This window comes from Balaenoptera musculus, chromosome 12 (genome assembly GCF_009873245.2).
Source record: "Balaenoptera musculus isolate JJ_BM4_2016_0621 chromosome 12, mBalMus1.pri.v3, whole genome shotgun sequence".
Taxonomy (NCBI): Eukaryota; Metazoa; Chordata; class Mammalia; order Artiodactyla; family Balaenopteridae; genus Balaenoptera; species Balaenoptera musculus.
Window position 1 is genome coordinate 59,744,733 of NC_045796.1, and position 21,126 is coordinate 59,765,858.

Here is a 21,126-nt window from a genome sequence, read left to right on the forward strand (position 1 = left end):
ATAGATTGAGCGCCTGTGACTCATATAGAAAGTCAGCTTTTAGTTTCTAGCCTTTCTCACCGTTTTTTTGTTTTTTTGTTTTTTTTTGGCTGCACCCCACTGGACCACCAGGGAATTCCCTAACCTTTCTCACTTTTAAGCTCATAAGCTTTCTGTATTTCTTTGTCAATGCCTGTTGGATTGGGCTCACCAAGCAAACAATTCCCAACCATCTTAGCTTATCATTTGCTTGTTCTCAGTGGCATTCCAGGGAGGAAACTGAAATTTAAAGGGTTAAAAGAAATTTTAACTTCAGTTGCTAATGTCTAGTTAGGACACTAAAAATCAGGAGTTCCCACTGGGTTTCATTTAAAAGTTTTATTCTTAGTCTGAATTCTAGTAGTTTTGTTACCAAAGCAAAGCTTCTTCATTCTATCTGTTGGGGAAAAAAAAAAGTGTTGGTATTAGAAATTAATCTAAATGGAAAACCAGAAACCATAAAACTCTTAGAAGAAAACATAGGTGGAATACTCTTTGACATAAATTGTAGCAATGTATTTTTTTTTTTTTTTTTGGTCTCCTAAAGCAAAGGAAACAAAAGCAAAAATAAATGAATGGAACCCAATTAAACTTAAAAACTTTTGCACAGCAAAGAAAACCAACAACAAAACAAAAAGACAACCTACTGAATGGGAAAAAGTATTTGCAAATGATATGATTGATAAGGGGTTAATATCCAAAATATATAAACAGCTCATACAACTCAACATCAAAAAAACAACCAGATTAAAAGATAGACAGATGACCTGAATAGACATTCTTCCAAAGAAGATATACAGATGGCCAATAGGCACATGAAAAGATGCTCAACATCACTAATCATCAGGGAAATGCAAATCAAAACCACAGTGAGGTATCAACTCCCATCTGTCAGAATGGCTATCATCAAAAAGTCTAGAAATAACAAGTGTTGGCAAGGATGTGGACAAAAGAGAACCCTTGTACACTGTTGGTGGGAATGTGAATTGGTGCAGCCACTACAAAAAAACAGTATGGAGATTCCTCAAAAAACTAAAAATAGAACTACCATATGACCCAGCAATTCCACTCCTGAGTATTTATCCAAAAAAAACAAAAACAAAAACACTAATTCAAAAAGATACGTGCACCACAATTTTACAATTGCCAAGATATGGAAGCAACCTAACTGCCCATCAACAGATGAATGGATAAAGAAGATGTTATTTATATATATATATTGGGTTGGGCAAAAAGTTCGTTCAGGTTTTTCCACCCGAACAGTTTTTTTTTTTGCCACCCCAACACACACACGCACACACGCACACACGCACACACGCACACACGCACACACACACACACACACACAATGGAATACTACTCAACCATAAAAAAGAATGAAATTTTGCCATTTGCAACAACATGGATATTGTTGGAGGGTCTTAGATGCTAAGTGAAATAAGACAGAAAGATACGGTGAAGGGGCAAGATACAAGAGATACAAACTACTATGAATAAAATAAGCTACAAGGATATATTGTACAGGGACTTTCCTGGTGGCACAGTGGTTAAGAGTCCTCCTGCCAATGCAGGGGAGGTGGGTTCGATCCCTGGTCCAGAAAGATCCCACAGGCCATGGAACAACTAAGCCTGTGCGCCACAAGTACTGAGCCTGCACTCTAGAGCCCGTGCGCCGCAACTACAAAAGCCGGCAAACCTAGAGCCCGTGCTCCGCAACAAGAGAAGCCATTGAAATGAGAAGTTCTTCCCCAAAACGAAGAGTAGCCCCTGCTCACCGCAACTAGAGAAAGCCCGTGCGCAGCAACGAAAACGCAATGCAGCCAAAAATAAATTAAAAAGTTAAAAAAAAAACGATTAATCTAAGGACTGTGTAATGAAATTGATTAAAAAGCAGCCCCCAAACAAAGGGCATTTATTTTAGAAAGAACACCCTAACTTTCAGTTATTAAAAATATACATTGTTAAGTGATGGAAATTCAGTATGATTCAGTAATAGCCCCATGAGGTAGGGACTACCGTCTACTCCATTTCACAGAGATGTTAAATGTATTCAGCCTCACACAAGTAGTAAGATGCAGACCCAGGCAGTCTGATTGCTGAGCTTGTGCACATCACCACTTTGATACTTGTACCTAGTATCTGTGCCATCATATGGTCATCGTGGTAGCATAACCACACACAACTGGATTATTATCACTTATTTGAATTGTCTGTATGCAAGGTAGCACCTTCAAAAGCATTTAAATCAAACAGCATCACAAAATCTAGAGTCTGGGCTATTTGCCTCAGTTCTCTTAGGGCTTCATTGCCTTTCTATGACTAAAACAATTACATGCTACTGATGGCAACTTAATAAAATGCTTTAAAGACCCCAAATAAAATTGTAGCCTTACTTTCTATTATAGTTACAGGTTTTACTACTGTATTAATTATAAATTGAAGAGAAGTATTGAATTCAAGTACTACACAACAAAAGTATCTCAGTCAAGCCAAAAAGTAAAAAATTTTGACATCATTTGAAATGTCTTTTTGATGTGTGCTAGGGACACTCACAAGGGCTTCTGTGCTACCGTTGACCTGGAATACACGATATTGAGAGGCATCAAGTAAAGATTTAGAGAGACTGCTCGGTAACGAGGCATAGGAAGAAGTCACGCTTACTGGAAATATTTTTTAAACCTGGATTGGCAAGGTCCCTGCAATTCTGTAAAACATATTTGTATAATTACAGGCTTACAGACATTGATCCAAAAATCTACGAATCCTAAGAAAATGTCAATGGAGAAATAAAATCGGAAACGAAACCAAATGAAAGTGTTAGAACAGTCAACACATAATTGCTTTTATTAACTTACAATATGACTCTATTAGAAGGGAGATTCTTACTTGACTATTACTAATGAGATGCAAAAGACATGCAAGTCTTCTCTGTATCAAAAAAAAAAAAAAACCAAAAATCCTGACACTGATGGTTTGCATGAAAATCAAGCAAAAGAATTTATTGTGAGATCAATAAACCTCTTGTATCCCAGCAAGAAAAGGATGCAGCACATATAAATGAGCCACTGTCTAGGAACTAAAAGGCACCAGTTGGAGCCAAAGGAAGAAAATATGTTCTCAAGATGATGTGAACAGAACTGAGAATGGGGTTGGAGAGTTACAAAGTAAATATGGACATGAGATGTTTCCACTCTGATAGATTTGAATCGTTGTTTCCTGTTGACAGGTGGGACCCAACGGACATAAAGTCACTGACATCATGTAAGATCTGCACTTGTCTTTCCGACTCTAAAACAGGCTCTGTATCTGGGGTCCTGATACAGGCTTCTGAGGTTCTAGGAGCTGCCTGAAATAGGGAACAAAATTTTGCGTGTGTGTGTATTTTTCTGCCGAGAATGTCCCATAGCTTTCATCAGAGTCTCAAAAGTTTCATGACCCCCCAAAAAGGTTAAAGGTGACTATAGTTAAAATACTGCAGTAGGGAAATAAAGAAATTCTGTCTTTACTTGACAGAATATGTCAGGAAAAGAAAAATGTGGTCACTCTGTCTTCTGCTTATACTTTGTAAAAGTGAACATGAAGGCTGTCAATAGCTGTGAAAGGTGAAAACTGGATCATGATTTAAATTGCCTCTTTTTGCTCATTCTTTTGATATTAAATTGAAGAGACATTCTGGGATTCTGTTTTTAGACTTAGTTTTGTCAGGATGGGATGGTAGAAGGCCAGTCTAGATTAATTAACAATCAGATTTATGCAACGTTTAAAGAATTTCAACTCATTAAAAAAAAAGGATTGATTTTATTATTTATGTATTTATTTATTTTTTGGTCACGCCCTTGGCAGTGAAAGCACAGAGTCCTAACCACTGGACCGCCAGGGAATTCCCAAAAGATTGATTTTAAATAGAGATAAACAGTTGGATTAGCCACCTAGGTAGCTGGCTAGGTGGATGGATGAATGAGAAATATGCAACCCAATGTTATCAAAGAGCCTAAGGGAACTGCCTTATGCAGTGGGATATCCCAGCAGCTCTCCTCCTCATCCCCATCTGCCCCCATCCTCACACACACCACCAGGTAGCACCCAGACTCACCACATAGTAACGAGGGCTTTGCGCTCTCAGGCCTCTGCTTGTTTACCTGAGCACCCACAGACCTGGCAGTTTTGCTCTCGTTTTTCCCTGAGAACCAATCAATGGATGCTGAACCTTAATTCTTCCAGAGGCAAATCTCTCTGTGCTCTTGAGATGACATCTTCCTCTGAGATCAATCAGTTCAGGCCCAGGTGACTGGTACTCCACAGACCTGCTGGGGCCAAATGTTTTTGACACTCTTGTAGCCTGATAAGGATCCCTGCAATCCCTAGTCGTTGCCCAAGATTCAGACACCCACACTGATCCTTTTCTATAATCTCTCCCTAAGACTGTTTCTTGAATTTGTCTTTCCTGACTCAACCTCCCACTTCTCCCTTCTACACTTTTTTTGCTGTGACCTCTATAAGCACCAGTTCATGATTTATCAACTACCCTACTTCTCAAGTCTGCATTGAAGTTTCCTTTACTTTCTACCTTAACTGAAACCTGGCTTTCCTCTGAGGATATGGTTTCACCTGCAGCCATTCTGAGAGGAAGTTTCATATTGTCTATGAACCTCAGAGTTGTGAGATGGGATTTGAGTCCTTTTCGCTCACTGCCATTATTCTTTTTTTTTTTTCTGCTTTTTAAAAATTCTTTTACAGAGGTGGACTCATACTACATATGAGGTTTTATAAATATACTGTTTCAAATTTATTTATTTATTTTAGGCCCCGCCATGTGGCATGTGGCACCTGGTTCCCTGACCAGGGATTAAACCTGCACACCCTGCATTGGGAGTGCGGAGTCTTAACCACTGGAAGTGGTTAAGTCTTAACCACTGGAAGGGTTCCCTTAACCACCAGGGAAGTCCCACTGCCATTACTCTTTTTTTTTTTTTTTAATATTTATTCATTTATTTGGCTGTGCCAGGTCTTAGCTGCGGCATGTGGGATCTTTAGTTGCAGCATGCAAACTCTCAGTTGTGCATGTGGGGGTATAGTTCCTTGACCAGGGATCGAACATGGGCCCCCTGCATTGGGAGCGAGGAGTCTTAAACACTGGACCACTGCCATTACTGCCATTACTCTTGAATAAAAGCTCTCATGTCTCCAAGCCTCATGTCTAGCTCTCCTAACCTCTACTCCCCGTTTATTGCCAAACTCCACTTCTGGCCACACCCCTCAATCACAGTGTCTTTGTTCTTACCTAAGTCCTCTCAGCTTCCTGAGTAACTCCAACGTCTATGTGGATGGTTTGTGCACTACGTCATCAGCAAGAGAACCTTGTCTCTAGAGGCTTCTACAATACCTTTATGGTCAACACTTGAGGTTACCTAAGAACATCTGAAGCCATAGATTGGAACATCCCACTGAGAGGAGAAGGCCTCCTTGAAACTATGATAGAAAACTAAGAAGCCATAGAAGAAAAAATTGAAAAATAGCAAGCTGGGGAAAATATTTGCAAACTAATTTACAGAAAAAGAATTCTCTTTCTCAATTAGGACCTCATATAAATCAATGAAAAATACTAATAACCCAGTGAAAAAAATGAACAGCTCATAGAAAAGTCAATACAAATGCATCTTTCAAAAAAATGTACTCAACCTCACATGTAATAAGAAACACAAATTTAAAACTACAATGAGATACTGCTTTCTCATTGACAATTAGGAAGGATCAAAATACTTAAGAATATGTGTGTAGGCTACGTATGAGAAAAGAGACACTTTCAGAACTACGGAGAGTGTATTGCTCTTTATGGAGAGCAATATGGCAACATCTATCACAATTACAATGCATGACTCTTTTGACCCAGAAATTCCAGTTCTATATATATATATGTATCTGTGGTGTTCTATGAAGAAAGAAAGAAAGGAAGGAAGAAAGGAAGAAAAGAGAAAGAAAGAAAGAAAAGAATCAAGAAGCTTGGAAGTTCTATGTTTAAGATAAAAAAGAAAGTAAGGTGCAGGACAGGCAGTTAAATGATACAATTTGTGTAAAAATAAATAGAAAATGCTTTAATAATGCATAGACTATCTCTGGGAATAAATACAGAAGCTGATGGTTGTATTTGTCTCTGGGGAGGGGTCTGGGGAACAGTTAGGAGGAGACTGTATCCTTTAGCGTCCCAGCAGGAAACTGAAGGCACATGCAAACTGGATATTTTGAGGACCATTTAATAAAAGGGCTATTTACAAAAATGCAGAACCCCAGGCCTAGCAACAGCAGGAAGCCATTACCAGCCCTCCGGCTGAAGGAGAAATGTGTGGACTTAGTTCCTGAAAACCACAGAGGGAGCCACGTGAAGAGAGACACAGCATGGGGCAACTCTGCAGGAAAAGATACTAAGGGTTTGTCATCCCTTCCTTACTCCCCTCCGGTCCTCCGATCTCCATCACAGGCAAGCTCCACGATGGCAGCTTGGGTACCCACAGCCACTGCTGTCCTTCACGAAGGTCAGCATCTGGGGCAAGGAGCAGGGTGCATCCGGAGGTGACATTGGTGTGTGTGGGGGGATATCTGGGTAGAAATTGACTTTTCATTGCATTCTTCTCTGTAGCTTTTGAATTTTGTACTGTGTTTATGTATTAATATTAAAAATAATGCATGTGATCTCTTTTTAAAAAGAATGGAGAAATATTTATTCCCCTCTCTGACGATCAACCTTTGCTTCCTCCTTTCACAGCCGAATTCATTGTGGGTGTTTTCTGCACTTACTATCCCACCTTCATTTTTCAAGCCTGGCTTCTGACCCCCTGACACTTGAAAGTGCTCACCTGCCAAGGTCAGTAATGTCTACGCTGCTGGGCTAAATTTATTTTACTTGACTTGTTAGGAGCATATGATGCGATTGATCCCATCTCACACTTTCTTGAGACACCCTCTTCCCTTGGCTTCTGTGGCCCTACACCTGTCCGGCTTCCCTCCTGGCCTCTCTTTCCTTCTCAGTTTCCTGGATGGTCCTCTCTTCCTCTGGCCATCCTCTAACTGTGGTGTTCTCAGGGCTCTGTCCTTGGCCCCTGTCTCTTCTCACTTAGCATTCACCCTCACATTCTCATGTCTACCCTTTAATGACCCCCACCTATCTCATTCCCAGGCCCAAAGCTCTTTTCTAAACCCACACATTCTGTTGCCATTGGGCATCTCCATTTAGGCATTCAATAGGCTGTTAGGGGCTGAACTGTGTCTCCCTAAAATCCATATGTTGAAGTCCTAATGGTCCAGTACCTAAAAATGTGACTGTGTTTGGAGGTAGTGCCTTCAAAGGGATAATTAAGGTAAAATGAGGTCATTAGGGTGGTTGTAATCCAATATGACTGATGCCCTTAGATAAAGAGGAGATTAGGACACAAATATACAGAGCAAAGACCACATAAAGACACAGGGAGAAGATGGCCATTAACAAGCTAAGGAGAGAGGCTTTAGAAGAAATCAACCCTGACAACAGCTTGATCTCAGACATCTAGCCTCCAGAACTGTGAGGAAATAAAATTCTGTTATTTAAGCCACCCAGTCTGTGGTACTTTGTTACAGCAGCCCTAGCACACTAATGCACTGCCCAAGCTGAAAATCTTCCAAACCCTTTCATGACCCACCTTCTTAATTGCCCCTCACTTATCTGAGCCTGGTTATTATTTGAATATCTTTTCTCAGCATCAAGTCAATCTTGAGGAAATGTTTTCTGAGTGTTGCATACTGATTAATAAAATGCCCAAGTCCAGTGGATCAGAAAGTAGATAGGCAAAGTCACCTTATGGTGACAACAAGCTTCCAGCTATAATGTTGGATATCTGGGTAGGGGAGTATTAGATCTCTTCTGCACAAGTCAAGCCAAGAAAGCAGAAGCTTTACAGTAAAATTCAGGGTAACATTATCAAGTAAACTGTTTATTTTTTGAATGATACAGAGATATTTTAATAAAGTAACATTAAATTTCATTATATAAAACCAGCAATAATGCTAACATCACATCCACCTTTTTTATTTTTTTATAGTATTTATTTGTTTATTTGGTTGCTCTGGGTCTCAGTTATGGGAGGCGGGCTCCTTAGTTGCGGCAGGCAGGCTCCTTAGTTGTGGCTCCAGGGCTCCTTAGTTGCAGCTCACCGGCTCCTTAGTTGCAGCACGTGGGCTCCTTAGTTGTGGCATGCATGTGGGATCTAGTTCCCGGACCAGGGATCAAACCCGGGCCCTCTGCATGGGGAGCGCAGAGTCTTATCCACTGTGCCACCAGTGAACCCCACATCCACTTATTACTACAAGAGGAGGATCTTAAATCTCTTAAGCTATATTTTGAAGCATGAAGTATAACATTCTTGTGAAAATGTTTTCCAGGATAAAAGAAACTTATAAAATATTTTATTCACTTGTTTATGCTCTTTGTGTTGGTTCGTGAAAAAAGGTGCCATGATATCACTACTCCCCCAGGATACTCTGTCTTCTCCCTCTTCTCCGTCTAACGCCCTACCCCCACCTCTCCGGCCCCGGGGCTTCCGCCCTCAGCTCCTATCACTTGAGCATCAGATCAACTTCTCATAAGGCATATGCATTATTCTCTGTTCTAATTGCTTTTCTTGAGTCTTGATTCATTTTCTTTCCATTTCTGATTCTACTGCTGCCCCAACCCTTTTATCTGTGTGTCTAGTGTCCAGACTCAGCAAGAATGGTGACTTAATTGGGTTGGTTAGGAACCATCCCACATGGGGTTCTGTCTCTTTGGGGCAGAGTTTTTGTTTTTATTTTCTTTTTTTTGTGTGCTTCATTTTTTTTTTTTCTCTTTTAAACATTTTTATTGGAGTATAATTGCTTTACAATAGTGTGTTAGTTTTTGCTTTATAACAAAGTGAATCAGCTATATGTACACATTTATCTCCTCCCTCCTGCATCTCCCTCCCACCCTCCCTATCCCACCCCTCTGTGTGGACACAGAGCACCGAGCTGAACTCCCTGTGCTATGCGGCTGCTTCCCACTAACTAGCTATTTTACACTGGGTAGTGTATATATGTACATGCCACTCTGGGGCAGAGTTTTTGATGCCCCTCATAAGCTAGTGTTCTAGACCACTGATAATCAAAGTGTGGTCTGGCTTCACCTGGAAGCTTGTTAGAAATGCAGAATCTCAGACCTCACCCCAGAACTCCTGAGTCAGAATTTGCATGTGAACAAGATCCCCAGTGATTCGCATACACAGTAATGTTTGAGAAACACTGATCTAATTGTCCCTTTTGATCATTGTGGCAGATTCCCAGATGATACGTATACAATGTTTGGGAAGCACTGATTTATTTGTCCCTTGTCATATCATTATGGCCAGGCTGCAGAGTGACATGACACAGGCATAGCCATATCTGCGTAAGGAATTTAGACCGGTCTAAATCTACCTTTCTCAAAAGGTGATAGCATAACAGGCAGGCGTTTGAGGCTTTGTAGTCATTGGATTTAGACGTGGTTCAGAAGACTGAGCCACAGACTGATGGCCTAAAGAAGAAATGCCATGAACAGCACTCCAGCAGTGGTACCTGGGATGAGAGCCATTGTCGGTGGTGGGAAGCCCAAAGGGCTGCTGGTGTGGGACTCATGGGGTTTGAATCCTGGCTCTACCCTTACCTAGCTCTGGGACTTGAGCTTGTTAACTTACCTCTCTGAGCCTCAGTCTTCTCATTTGTGAAATAGGGATGCCAATACTTATTTAACACAGGTTGTTTTGGCGAGTTACTGAAAAATGTATCATCACTAGACAGACAGGTGTTCAATAAATATTAGCCCCTTCCTTTTTTTTTTTTTTTTTCTCTTGTAATACCTCAATAGTTAGTAAAACAAGGTTCTTGAAAAAAAAATAATAACAAGATGCCTCTAGCTTGGAGCTAATGTCATGGTTGCGACGCCAAGGCTCTCAGAATTGGTGGTGGTGGTGGGAGGGGTGGAGTAAAGATGCTCACTCTGGCTCCCCAGGTCTTCATACCATCTCACTAGGTCCTCATGGCTGGACCTAGACACTCAGGCCAGTAATTAGGTACAAACGGATATTCTTTGAATACTGGCTCAACATTTAAAGAGAGCATAGGCTGATGCCATGGGGGAAGAACAATGGAGAATCCCTGGTGCCCTTGCTCCTTATCCCCTCTCTGCACAGGGCCTTTAGTTCGGATCCCAAACCTGTCCACTCTGCTTCCTATGCGGCCTCCTGCTCCCTCTCCCCGGAAGACAGTCTGGTGACCACCTCTGTCTCTCCAGCAGGCCCTTGGGTTCCACTCCTTGCAACCTGCTCGTGGAAGGTTCACTTCCAACCGCACACTCTGCTTCTTGCTGAGAGGTCCCATAAACGTCTGCAGGGGTGTTTGAGACCCCTCACGTGCTGGTGCTTGGGCGCCAGCCTGGCTGGCCCCTGCCCTTATCTGGTGGGGGCTGGCACCACGCCCCACATTATTAGCTGTAGGACCGCCCTCACTGCCTGTTCTAAGGGGCTGGGGCGGCAGGGGAAGTAGAAGGGCGTGTCCCCCTTCACTCCAATGTCCGCTCTCTACGCGAAAGCGTGGAGGCTTCTTATATCCATCCTTTCACCGTAAGAGTGATAACCGCCCCCCCCCCCCCGCCACTTCAATGTTTTTTCAATTCCTTCAAACGATTTTAAACTATCCATGCTCTTGCTAAAATGTGTGTGTACATCATACACTTGCATGAAGCACAGCCCTGTTCTTTGTACGTAGGAACTTTTAAAAATGAAGTTAAAGAGAAGAAAATTGATCACATACACACACACACATCCACGTTTGACAGATTTTCTGCACCGAAAAGGAAAGGAAAAACAACAACAACACCCCACATTCCCTGAGTTCCCTGATAATGATTTCCAAGGGGAAAGACTAGGACTTGGGCTGCGTCTGTCGGAGGGGAAATCGCTCTAGAGTACATTTTTGTTGTTATTTATCAAAGCAGACATCTCTCCGTGGGCACACTGCCGAGACTTAGGTAACTGTGTAATGTGATAAGTGTTTTTATGAGTTATGCAAAGACACAGCGCTTTCCTGGCGGCCGGAGCAACGTAATTCGCAACCTTGTCCGGGCCCCGGTTACCGGCTCGCGCGGGGCGGTGTCTCTGCCCGAGCTCCGCGCGGCCGCAGGTGAGTCCTGCGCGCGCCCTGCTCTCGCGCCTGCGGGAGGGGCTGGAGCGGAGGCGGAGGACGGGCTGGGGGGGGCGGTGGGGGACGGAGATCCGGGCCCGACTGCAGCTTCCTCCGGGGGGAGCCGCATTTCCAGCCACGTCCGCAGCCCTGCCCTCGCGCGCCGAGCCGTTCCCGGCCGTGCCGCCTGGAGGCGCGGAGCCCGCCCGGCTCGCCCAGCCCTGCAGCTCCGGCCGGGGCGGAGGCCGCCGGACCGCGGAGATGCGGGGCGGGGGCAGGGCGCGGGGTAGGTGACTTTATCCCGCCTCTGTTTCCCTGCCCCAGGGAGCAATGACATCACGCGGCCTTCTCCCGGCGCCGACACAAAGAGCGGCGCGGAGAGGCCGCTGCGGGGGGAGCCGGCGGCCGCCGCCGCTGCCGCCCCGGGCCCCGGGGCCCCGCCGGCCAGGCCCGCCGCCCGCGGCCCGCGCCCTCCGTCTTCCTCCGCCGCCGCCTCGGTCGCCGCCGCCCGCGCCGCCCGCACCGCCAGCGCGCCGCTGAGCCCGCGCCCGGCCGCGCCGGCCCCTTCCCATGCGGGCGGCGCGGGCCCTGGGAGGGGCGCCCGCAGCCAGCCGCGCAGCATGCACTGGGGGGTTGGCTTTGCCTCGTCCAGGCCGTGCGTGGTGGATCTGAGCTGGAACCAGAGCGTCTCCTTCTTCGGCTGGTGGGCCGGGTCCGAGGAGCCCTTCTCCTTTTGTGGGGACATCATCGCTTTCCCTTTGCAGGATTACGGTGGGATCATGGCAGGGCTGGGCTCCGATCCCTGGTGGAAGAAAACCCTTTACTTGACCGGGGGAGCTTTGCTGGCCGCAGCTGCGTATCTGCTCCACGAACTCCTGGTCATTAGGTGAGCCGGAGAGAGGGCCCCGCGCAGGGGCGCAGAGAGGGACACCTGGCCAGGGCAGGGTTGGCGCGAGGGGGGACCCGTGCCAGCCCCTCGGTCACAACGCCCAAACGCCCGAGTCCTGTCCTTCCCTTTCGCCAGAGGCAGTCCGTGGTCACCTGGCCGTGAGGGGCAGTTTGGAGTTGACAGGAGAATTAAACTGGTACTGGGAGGGAAAAACACTTGTCTCCCTATCATTCGGTGCTAAAAGCAAAAATTCTCTGGGCTGTTATGGAGCATAATAGTCTGTTATGAAGATCTTAACTGCAGTGTGTTTGCAACAATAGAATTAGGTCCTGCAGAAATACTAAGTTACATTTTTATGCAATGCCCTATTTGTTTATAGATGATAATGCTGGGATATTAACCACTAACCTCATCTTTTACTTAAAGGTTAGTTCTCCACTGTCCATCCCCAAGTGTCAACATCATCAAAAGGCTGAAATTGCAAAAGCTCCAGAGACCTCTGGGTCCCTGTTAGGGATGCACAGCGGAGTGTGCAATTTTGATGCAGCCTTAACCCGGTTATGTGCTAATCTGGTATCTAAAGCTAAGCACAAGCTTTAGGTTTAAATGCCATTGTTGTGCTAACAAGAGGAGATCCGAGGACTGAACTAGCACATGGGCCTGCATGGGAGTTGCCCCAGGCCCTAAACAGTTGCCTCTGCCGCCTGCCGCAGAATGTTTACAGGATTGACTTGGGAATACCAGAAAATGGAGGCCCCTGCTGTTGGTACATCCAGCCGGACATGAGATCTTTGTTTGAGTAGAATAATGCCATAGGCTGCCGGGACCAGTGGTTTGGCTAATTGATACGTCAATTTACGGTTAAAATTTCCATGCGTTTGAGCCCTCTGTCACTGGGGGGAGGACCAGGAAAGAGCAGTTTTCAATAGCTCAGAATGTCCCTCTTGGCCAATATTTTCTAAAGAGTGAGAAAATGTGTCTTCCTGTCTTCTTCCCGTGGGGGAATCCTACACAATAGGTTTATAAACAAAGACAGTGATAGGTGACCTTTAACAGGCCTGCAGGGATTCCAAGAGGACACTGTAGCAGCCTAACAGGTATTTTGAATATTTTTAGTCTCAGAGACTGGAAATCATTTAGGTCTGGGGAAATGTATTGTCTTTCATAATTGGGAAGTTTTATTTTAAGCTTATCATTGAATTCTCTCACTTAGCACAGTGTCTTGAATCTAGTTGAACCAAATTAAAAAAATTAAGTGAATTATTTCTTTAGATTATTTTGTATATTTTCCAGTTTTAGAACTCTACTTCAAGCTAGGTTTCAAGCCATATGGAAAACGAAAACATTTGTGCAGTGCTTGAAATGGTAACCCAGTTGTTCTGAAATTCATATTCCAGTCCAAAGCCTTTGGAGGATTCCGAACCATGTGGCTTCTCACCGGTCTTCCACTTTGAGGAGGGAGTGAGGCACAGCTTCACAGGACTGAGTCTCAAACTTGCTTAAATGACCTTGCAGAAATGGGGAGGCGGGTGGGGGAGCTCAGAGTTGACCTTGGGAGCAGGCCACGCCCTGGTAGATGTGGTCTCTGCGCCCAGAAGAGCCCGCTGCCCACTTGGACACTTATTTGAAAAAGTGTTTTTAATCCTTGGTTTATTCACTTTTGTTTCTTGACAGATGTTTACATTGAGTTGGGAAACCGTGTTGTAATGCAGATAATAAACAAATGGCTGCCTGTTTTTGAGCCCTTAATAGGGGGCTCTGCTTAGAAGTGCTTTACCTATGTGATTGCATTTAACCTTCGCAACTGCCAACTGCTGTTGAATGCTTGATCTCCATTTCTTAGATGAGGAAATTTAGGCTGATAGAGGTTAAGCAATTCACCCAAGATCCCGTAATAAGAGTAGTAGGATCCAGATTCAAATCTGAGAATGTGTGTCTGCGGAGCCCGCACTTCTACTACTTTCTCCTAACAAGTACCAATTCTGGAATAAGTTTTGATGGCGGAGAGGAAGAGAACTGGGGCATTGCTCAGGGAAGACAAGTCTGTGGCACAGACCTGAGTTTTTGACAACCGCTAGGGGCACAGAGGGAATAGGGGAAGAAGACCAAGGAAAATGCGGCACTGGGATTTGGAGGTTACGCGATAGAGACCTTCACTTGACGGGAAGTCTAAGTTTCAGTTGTCTGTGTAGTTTAGGCAAAACACAAAACAATCTGAAATATGTGGGATGGAAAATCCATCTTGAAATGGCTACGCTGTCTGAGTTCACTGGCAATCATATTCTTCACCACGGTACTTGGATTTCCTGCTGCGTAGACTTAATCTATGGGTACATCTCCAGAGTGGAAAGTAAAGTTGACAGGTAAGAATTATTTAGGAAGTTTAATTAATGAGTATAATAACCAAAGTAGGTATTTTGGATTTTACTCATATTTTTCCCATCACAGTATTTTTAAAGAAATAGAGTCCCAGCCCTTTACTTTATCCTCCCCTAGTGGAGAGAGCCTTGCAGCTCTCTTAAATTCAGTCCAGCATTTGGCAATGTGTTGTTTGTAAATTGAATGACCCAGGAATGGCTTGTTACCCATAGCTTGTTTGTACTTTAGGCACGTGGGCTCAGCCTGCCCTAGAAAACTTAGGGAATCAGAGCAGCCCATGGGTCATGTGATCTCTATAAACTAACAGCCCATCAGCCGTACACAGAGGCATGGTCATCTGTGATATCCTTCATCATGGGAGTAGGGGCTAGTCTTGCTGCTTGACAGGTGTTCTCTTAGACAGTCCTCACTATGAGGGCACTTTATAAAATATAGCTGTCCAGATTACCTGCTCCTCTGGTCCTCAATTACAGAGAGAGCTTCCTGACCTGGAGGGAGGGCTCTGGAGCCAGATTGGGTTCAAATTCACTCTGCCTTTAACCAACCATGTAACCTTGGACCTGAGAGTAAGCTTGGTTACTCAGTTTTCTCATCTGTGAAATGGAAATAATAATAGTAGCCTTCCTCACAGAGGTGATTACATGAATTAACACATGTGAAATGCTTAGCCAGAGTTCGACGTTATAGTGAGCATTCAATAAAAGTTGGCCATCATTAATTATTACAGACTTTCATCAGAAAGTTCCAGGCTTGCGTGGTCTGAGTCAAACCAGCTACTTTAATAAAATTAACTGAGGTATTGCCCATTTTTGGCGTAGTCGAAGTGCTTAAGAGCTTGGGAACTAGCGTTATTAACGACTTGATCTTAAATTGGTATTCCTTGGGCAAGTATTTAACCTCTCTGAGCTTCAGTTTCCTTGTCTACTGTAAAATATAAGTATGATATAATATTCTAAATTTAAACTATAGCAATATCCACTCTGTAGTGGTACTATCAGAATGAAATAATTTAATATGTATGATGTACACAAAGTCATTGGCATATGCTGGTCACATCCATTCTTATTATGACATGGCCCAAGTTAACCATCAGAATTAGATTGTTCTGGCCAGTGGAGCGGGGGATTTTACATTTATCTCCTCTCTTTCAGTTCTTAAATTTTTTGCCTGGCTAATTTACATGAAATTACCACTCTGAGTTGAATTACTTGACTGGACAAAGTCAGTTAATTGTCAAGTCTACAGTTTGCACTTTTTAGAAACATAGTCTAAGTGGCTTCTTAATTTTAGTATCTGACCTCCCAAACATTTCATCTAAGTGAAAACCTTTGTTTCATAGCAAGTATTGTCAGAAGGCAGCAAATTTCTGCAGGAAGTGGGCATCGTTGTGATGATGATATGAAGAGCTTGCCCTTGCTTGCTTGGGTACAAGGAAGTACACGAGGATTACATGAGGAACAGTGTGAGGGAACCAGAGGCTTAGGGAAGGCCAAGGGGGAAGAGGGAGGTTTATCTGACTGGGAAATGGTTGGGAAGAGTGAAAGATGGAAGTTGCAAAAGGTTCCCCAATGTGGTGTATGAGTGCCACTGTTTGGAATGAGATTTTGTAGTTTAAGGGGATAAGACCATGTCTCTTTGAATGAGAATAAAGTCCACCACTTAATGCTTGATAGCTCACCAAATGTTTACAGATATTATCTTATTTAGTTCTCGAGATAATTGAGGCAGAATTGGTACTGTCCTCACTTTCCAAATGAGAGAGGAGGAGAGGTCTTGGGTGATGTGGCCAATAGGAAGTAGGGCTTGCACTTGACCCCAGGTATCCAGAAGTGGAATCCAGCATTTGATCTCCTACATGGTGGCTACTGAAAAACTCTACCAGGGAAGTCCTCACCACCCAGAAAAGTAGCCAAAGGAAAAGATAGATGTGTGGCTGAGACAGAAGAAAGGGAAAAGGCAGGGGTACTGGGATATATGCTGTGTGGTGAAAGTGGGGAACCTGTGAAGGTAGAGAGGAGGAGAGAGCACCAGAAGCCAGGTTCCTTGGCACCACAGGTGAAAGGTCAGGTGAGGGCATGGATAGTTTGGAAGAGGGACCAGAATATTCAGAGTCTCAGATTCCCTGCAGACTTGAGTCGTGGCAGAGCAAATCTGCACTGTTTTTCCAAGGTCCTGTGGATGAATAGACTGTTTCATGGTACAGTCTCGTGGTCAAGAACATAGGCTCTGACTACATGGTTTAGTCCAAGTTCTGCCATTTACTAGTAATGGGACTTTGGGCAAGTTTATTCTCTGTGCCTCGGTTTCCTCATCTACAAAACATGGATAACGGTAGTACCTACCTCAAAAGGTTATTGTGAAGATTAAATGAGATAATACCCGTGAAACCCTCAGAACAATGCCTGATGTACAGTAAGCACAGAATATCTTTTTTTATCCTTCCAACTTGTCCCTGGCAGGTAGACATAGCCAGCTGGAGAAGAGGTGGACCTATACCAGAAAGTACACATCCTGCCCATAGGCCACAGGTACCAGAAAGAGGTTGACATGTAGTTACTCTCCTGAGCCCTTGCAGTTATGGTAATAGCAGAGTTTGTGAGGTTCTCTCATGTTTTGACCAAGCTTTCCCCCTCTAAGTGCTTGTTGGTGAGGTAAGCCCCTGTGACAAACAGACCTGCTTGTTCATTGAGGAGCTACAGCCCAGCAGGGGCCTCTAAGGAACTAAGGGAACTGCATGTGTAACACGTGGATTGTTCTTTTTTTTCTGTTTTGGTTTTGACAGGAAACAGCAAGAGATTGACTCCAAAGATGCTATTATTTTGCATCAGTTTGCAAGACCTAACAATGGTGTCCCCAGTTTATCTCCTTTCTGTTTGAAAATGGAAACTTATTTAAGGATGGCTGACTTACCCTATCAGGTACTTTTGTGCAAATATGTTTTATCCTCGTGGCAGCAACATTGGCTAGGGGGGAAGTACTTAATCTCACGGGGTGGGAAGGGCTCGGTCTTGGTGCCAGAGGGGTGGGTATGAAAGCAGCGGTGCCCAGTCCTTAGTAGATACTTAGGAGACTTGATTCCAGTCTGTTGATTTTTACATCCAATTTAACGAGTGATCACAAGGGCCTGGACTTCCGTAGCGTTCAGGGCCATGTTATTTTTTCCTGACATAGAGTATTCTTTGGTTAATAGTTTGGCCTATTGGGGACCTATAAATAAAGGTGAGCCTGACGTGGTTCTTTCCTTTAGGTTTCTATTTGTTGGAAGCATTATATTTATCTCTTATGAATCCTGGGGACAAACGTCCAGCAGGCCACCAAAGAGATGTTTGTAGATTTTGTGAGAGTTTTTCCTACTGCTTCGTTGTTCTGTTTGGGTGACTTTCAGGGAAGCACTTGCTCATTTCAGCCTTAGAGAGGGAACAGAGGAATGAATGCGTTTAAAATATAAATTTTTCTCTGAGTAGTGCTTGAGCTTTGTCTCACAAATTTGACAGGTTGCGTTTTCATTGTCATTCAATTATATTTTTTTAAAAAATTCCCTTATGTTTTTCTTTTTCACCTAAGTTCTAGTCATAGGCACTAAAAAAAGCTTTGATTTTTGTTATTGTTTTTTAATTTTATGGTCAAAGCAGGTAGTCTTTGTGATATTAATTCCTTGGAATTTACTGACATTTTAGCCTTGTGTATGGCTACTTGTTTATAAACGTTGAAAATAGAGACATATTCCCTGGGAGTAGAGCTCTCGCTTTATCTACTTGTTTGAGCATGTTTAGTGTATTGTTTAGACCTGTTATATCTTTGTTTTTTTAAATTTAGTTTTTTAAGTTAAAAAAATTATTTTATTTTATTTATTTATTTTTGGCTGCGTTGGGTCTTTGTTGCTGCACGCGGGCTTTCTCTAGTTGCAGCGAGCGGGGGCTACTCTTTGTTGTGGTGCGCGGGCTTCTCATTGCGGTTGGCTTCTCTTGCTGTGGAGCACGGGCTCTAGGCGCGCAGGCTCAGTAGTTGCGGCTTGCGGGCTCTAGAGCGCAGGCTCAGTTGTTGTGGCGCACAGGCTTAGTTGCTCCACAGCATGGCATCTTCCTGAACCAGGGCTTGAACCCGTGTCCCCTGCATTGGCAGGCGGATTCTTAACCGCTGCGCCACCAGGGAAGCGCCTCTCTTTATTTTTTGCCTGCCTCTTCTAGCAGTTTCTGGAAGGATTGGGTTAAAATATTCAAGTGTATTTGTTGATTTCTCTCTTTTCCTGTCATTCTGTCAGTTCTTGCTTTAGGTAAGAGTATGTATCTATTCGAGGTTATATTGTTAGGTCCATATAATATGAAAGATCACATCTTTTACTGTTTTATTTCTTTTTCTGGTATATAGTACCCATCTTTGTCCCTTATGATTTTTTTAACCTTGAATTCTGTATTATCAGATATTCAGATCGATTCTCCAGCTTTCTTTTGGTTCATATTTGTTTGGGATATCTTTCTTCATCCTCTTTCTCTATTATTATTACTTTTTTTTGGTGTTTGTCTCTTGTAGGCAATGTATTAGTTATAGCCAATCGGAGAGTCCTTAATTGGTGAGTTTAATCCATTTCACTTGCAATGATTATTTTATTAGGACATATTTCTAACATGTTATTTAATATTTTTCTCCTTACTATACTTTGTTTTTATTTTTTCTCATTTCCTGCTTTCTAATAGGTAAAAATATTTTTCTTGTCATTTAAAAACAAATTCTATTTTTGTTGTTAAATGGCGGTTGCTCTTAAGATCCAAATTTGTGTTTATTTATCCCCACTCACTTCTTATATGGGTCAAAATCTGTGCTTTCCCTCTAATACTACAAGTCTGTTAGTAGGTTTGCGTGAACCTTGGGTCTCTTTCTTCCCAGGGCTTATCCCAGGTGTGTTGCTGTTATTTAATATTTTAATTCTGGAATTTTGGAAATCCTTTCTCTTTTTATGGTCCTTTCTTAGGCCAGAAAACTTACTAAGTTATTTGACTAACTTTATTTCCCATATATCTTATCCTACAGGATTTATTTATCTTTTTATATGAGTACATCCTTGATGAATATTTTGAATGAGCCTTTATGGGGCAAACTTTCAGTGGCTTTGCTTGCCCAAGAACATCTTTATTATGCCACACATTTGATACTTCTATGTCCAAAGTTCGTTTCCTTCAGTGCTTTGAAAATATTACTCCATTGTCTTTTTGGTTTGCTGTTGCTATTGAAAAGTCTGATGTTAATCTGGCTCTTTTTTTTTTTTTTAATATATTTTTTTAAATTTTTATTTATTTATTTATTTATTTATGGCTGTGTTGGGTCTTCGTTTCTGTGCGAGGGCTTTCTCTAGCTGTGGCAAGCGGGGGCCACTCTTCATCGCGGTGCGCGGGCCTCTCACTATCGCGGCCTCTCTTGTTGCGGAGCACAGGCTCCAGACGCGCAGGCTCAGTAATTGTGGCTCACGGGCCCAGTTGCTCCGCGGCATGTGGGATCTTCCCAGACCAGGGCCCGAACCCGCGTCCCCTGCATTGGCAGGCAGACTCTCAACCACTGCGCCACCAGGGAAGCCCCAATCTGGCTCTTTTTCTTTCTCTCTGGAAGCTTTTAGAATTCACATTGAATCTCAACATTCTTTTTTTTTTTTTAATCTCAACATTCTTAAATGTCATCATAACTGGCTTGGTGTGGGTCTTCATGTATCTTGTTTGGTCCTTTATAAACTCTTTTCACCTGAAGTCTTTAATCTCTTTTTAATTCTAAGAAATTATCGATGTTCTTCACATGTTTCCTTTTTTAAAAAAAAAATTTATTTCTTATTTATTTATTTTTGGCTGCATTGGGTCTTCATCGCTGCTCACGCGCTTTCTCTAGTTGCAGTGAGCAGGGGCTACTCTTCGTCGTGGCACGTGGGCTTCTCATTGCGGTGGCTTCTCTTGTTGCGGAGCACAGGCTCTAGGCATGCGGGCTTCAGTAGTTGTGGCACGCGAGCTCAGTAGTTGTGGCTCGCGGGCTCTAGAGCGCAGGCTCAGTAGTTGTGGCGCACGGGCTTAGTTGCTCCTCGGCATGTGGGATCTTCCCGGACCAGGGCTTGAACCCGTGTCCCCTGCATTGGCAGGTGGATTCTTAACCACTGCGCCACCAGGGAAGCCCTCCTTTTCTTTTTTGTTTGTTTGTTTCCCCTTCTTCTTTTCTATTCCTGATTATCTGGATCCTGGAATCTCTGGTATTATTTTCTGTGTTTCTGAACCTATCTCTTTATTCTTTTCTTCTTCCTTCTTGGAGAATTCGTCTCTCTGAGCTTCCATTGCATCCCTCTGTTCTCTTCTTGTATCCATCCTATTATTTATCTCATCCATTGTGTTTAACTTCTACGTTTTTCTTCTTAATATTTTCCCTTGGTTTGTATTACAATCTCTTTCTTTATCCCTTGGAGGATATTTCTTATGCTAATTAAATTTTTCGGTCTGTCCCAATCATTCTGCCTCATGTTGTATATATTATCTATTGCCCTTCTCTTACAGTAACTGTACCCCTCAGGTGTCTAGTTATTTTGGTTTGAGGTCTCCTTTTACCAGGGGTGTCAGCTTCCCTGCCCAGGAGTTTGCACGGGGCAAAGGCTAAAGTTTAGGACACAGGTTGTGTAC

The 21,126-nt window shown here is 43.4% G+C and overlaps 1 protein-coding gene across 8 annotated transcripts in view; it reads left to right on the top strand.

Annotated features, from left to right (window-relative positions):
* The window catches only part of FAXC (failed axon connections homolog, metaxin like GST domain containing), a 98,020-nt gene that overhangs the window by 10,181 nt on the left and 66,713 nt on the right, over positions 1-21,126 (top strand). The window contains exons 1-4 of one of the 8 annotated variants that reach the window (XM_036871023.1): positions 11,197-11,214; positions 11,979-12,100; positions 14,296-14,466; positions 17,265-17,400. In XM_036871023.1, the coding sequence (XP_036726918.1) occupies positions 11,994-12,100; positions 14,296-14,466; positions 17,265-17,400 (414 nt within the window). In that variant the 5' untranslated portion in view covers positions 11,197-11,214; positions 11,979-11,993. The other 7 variants (XM_036871022.1, XM_036871026.1, XM_036871021.1 and 4 more) reach the window with 7 other exon arrangements.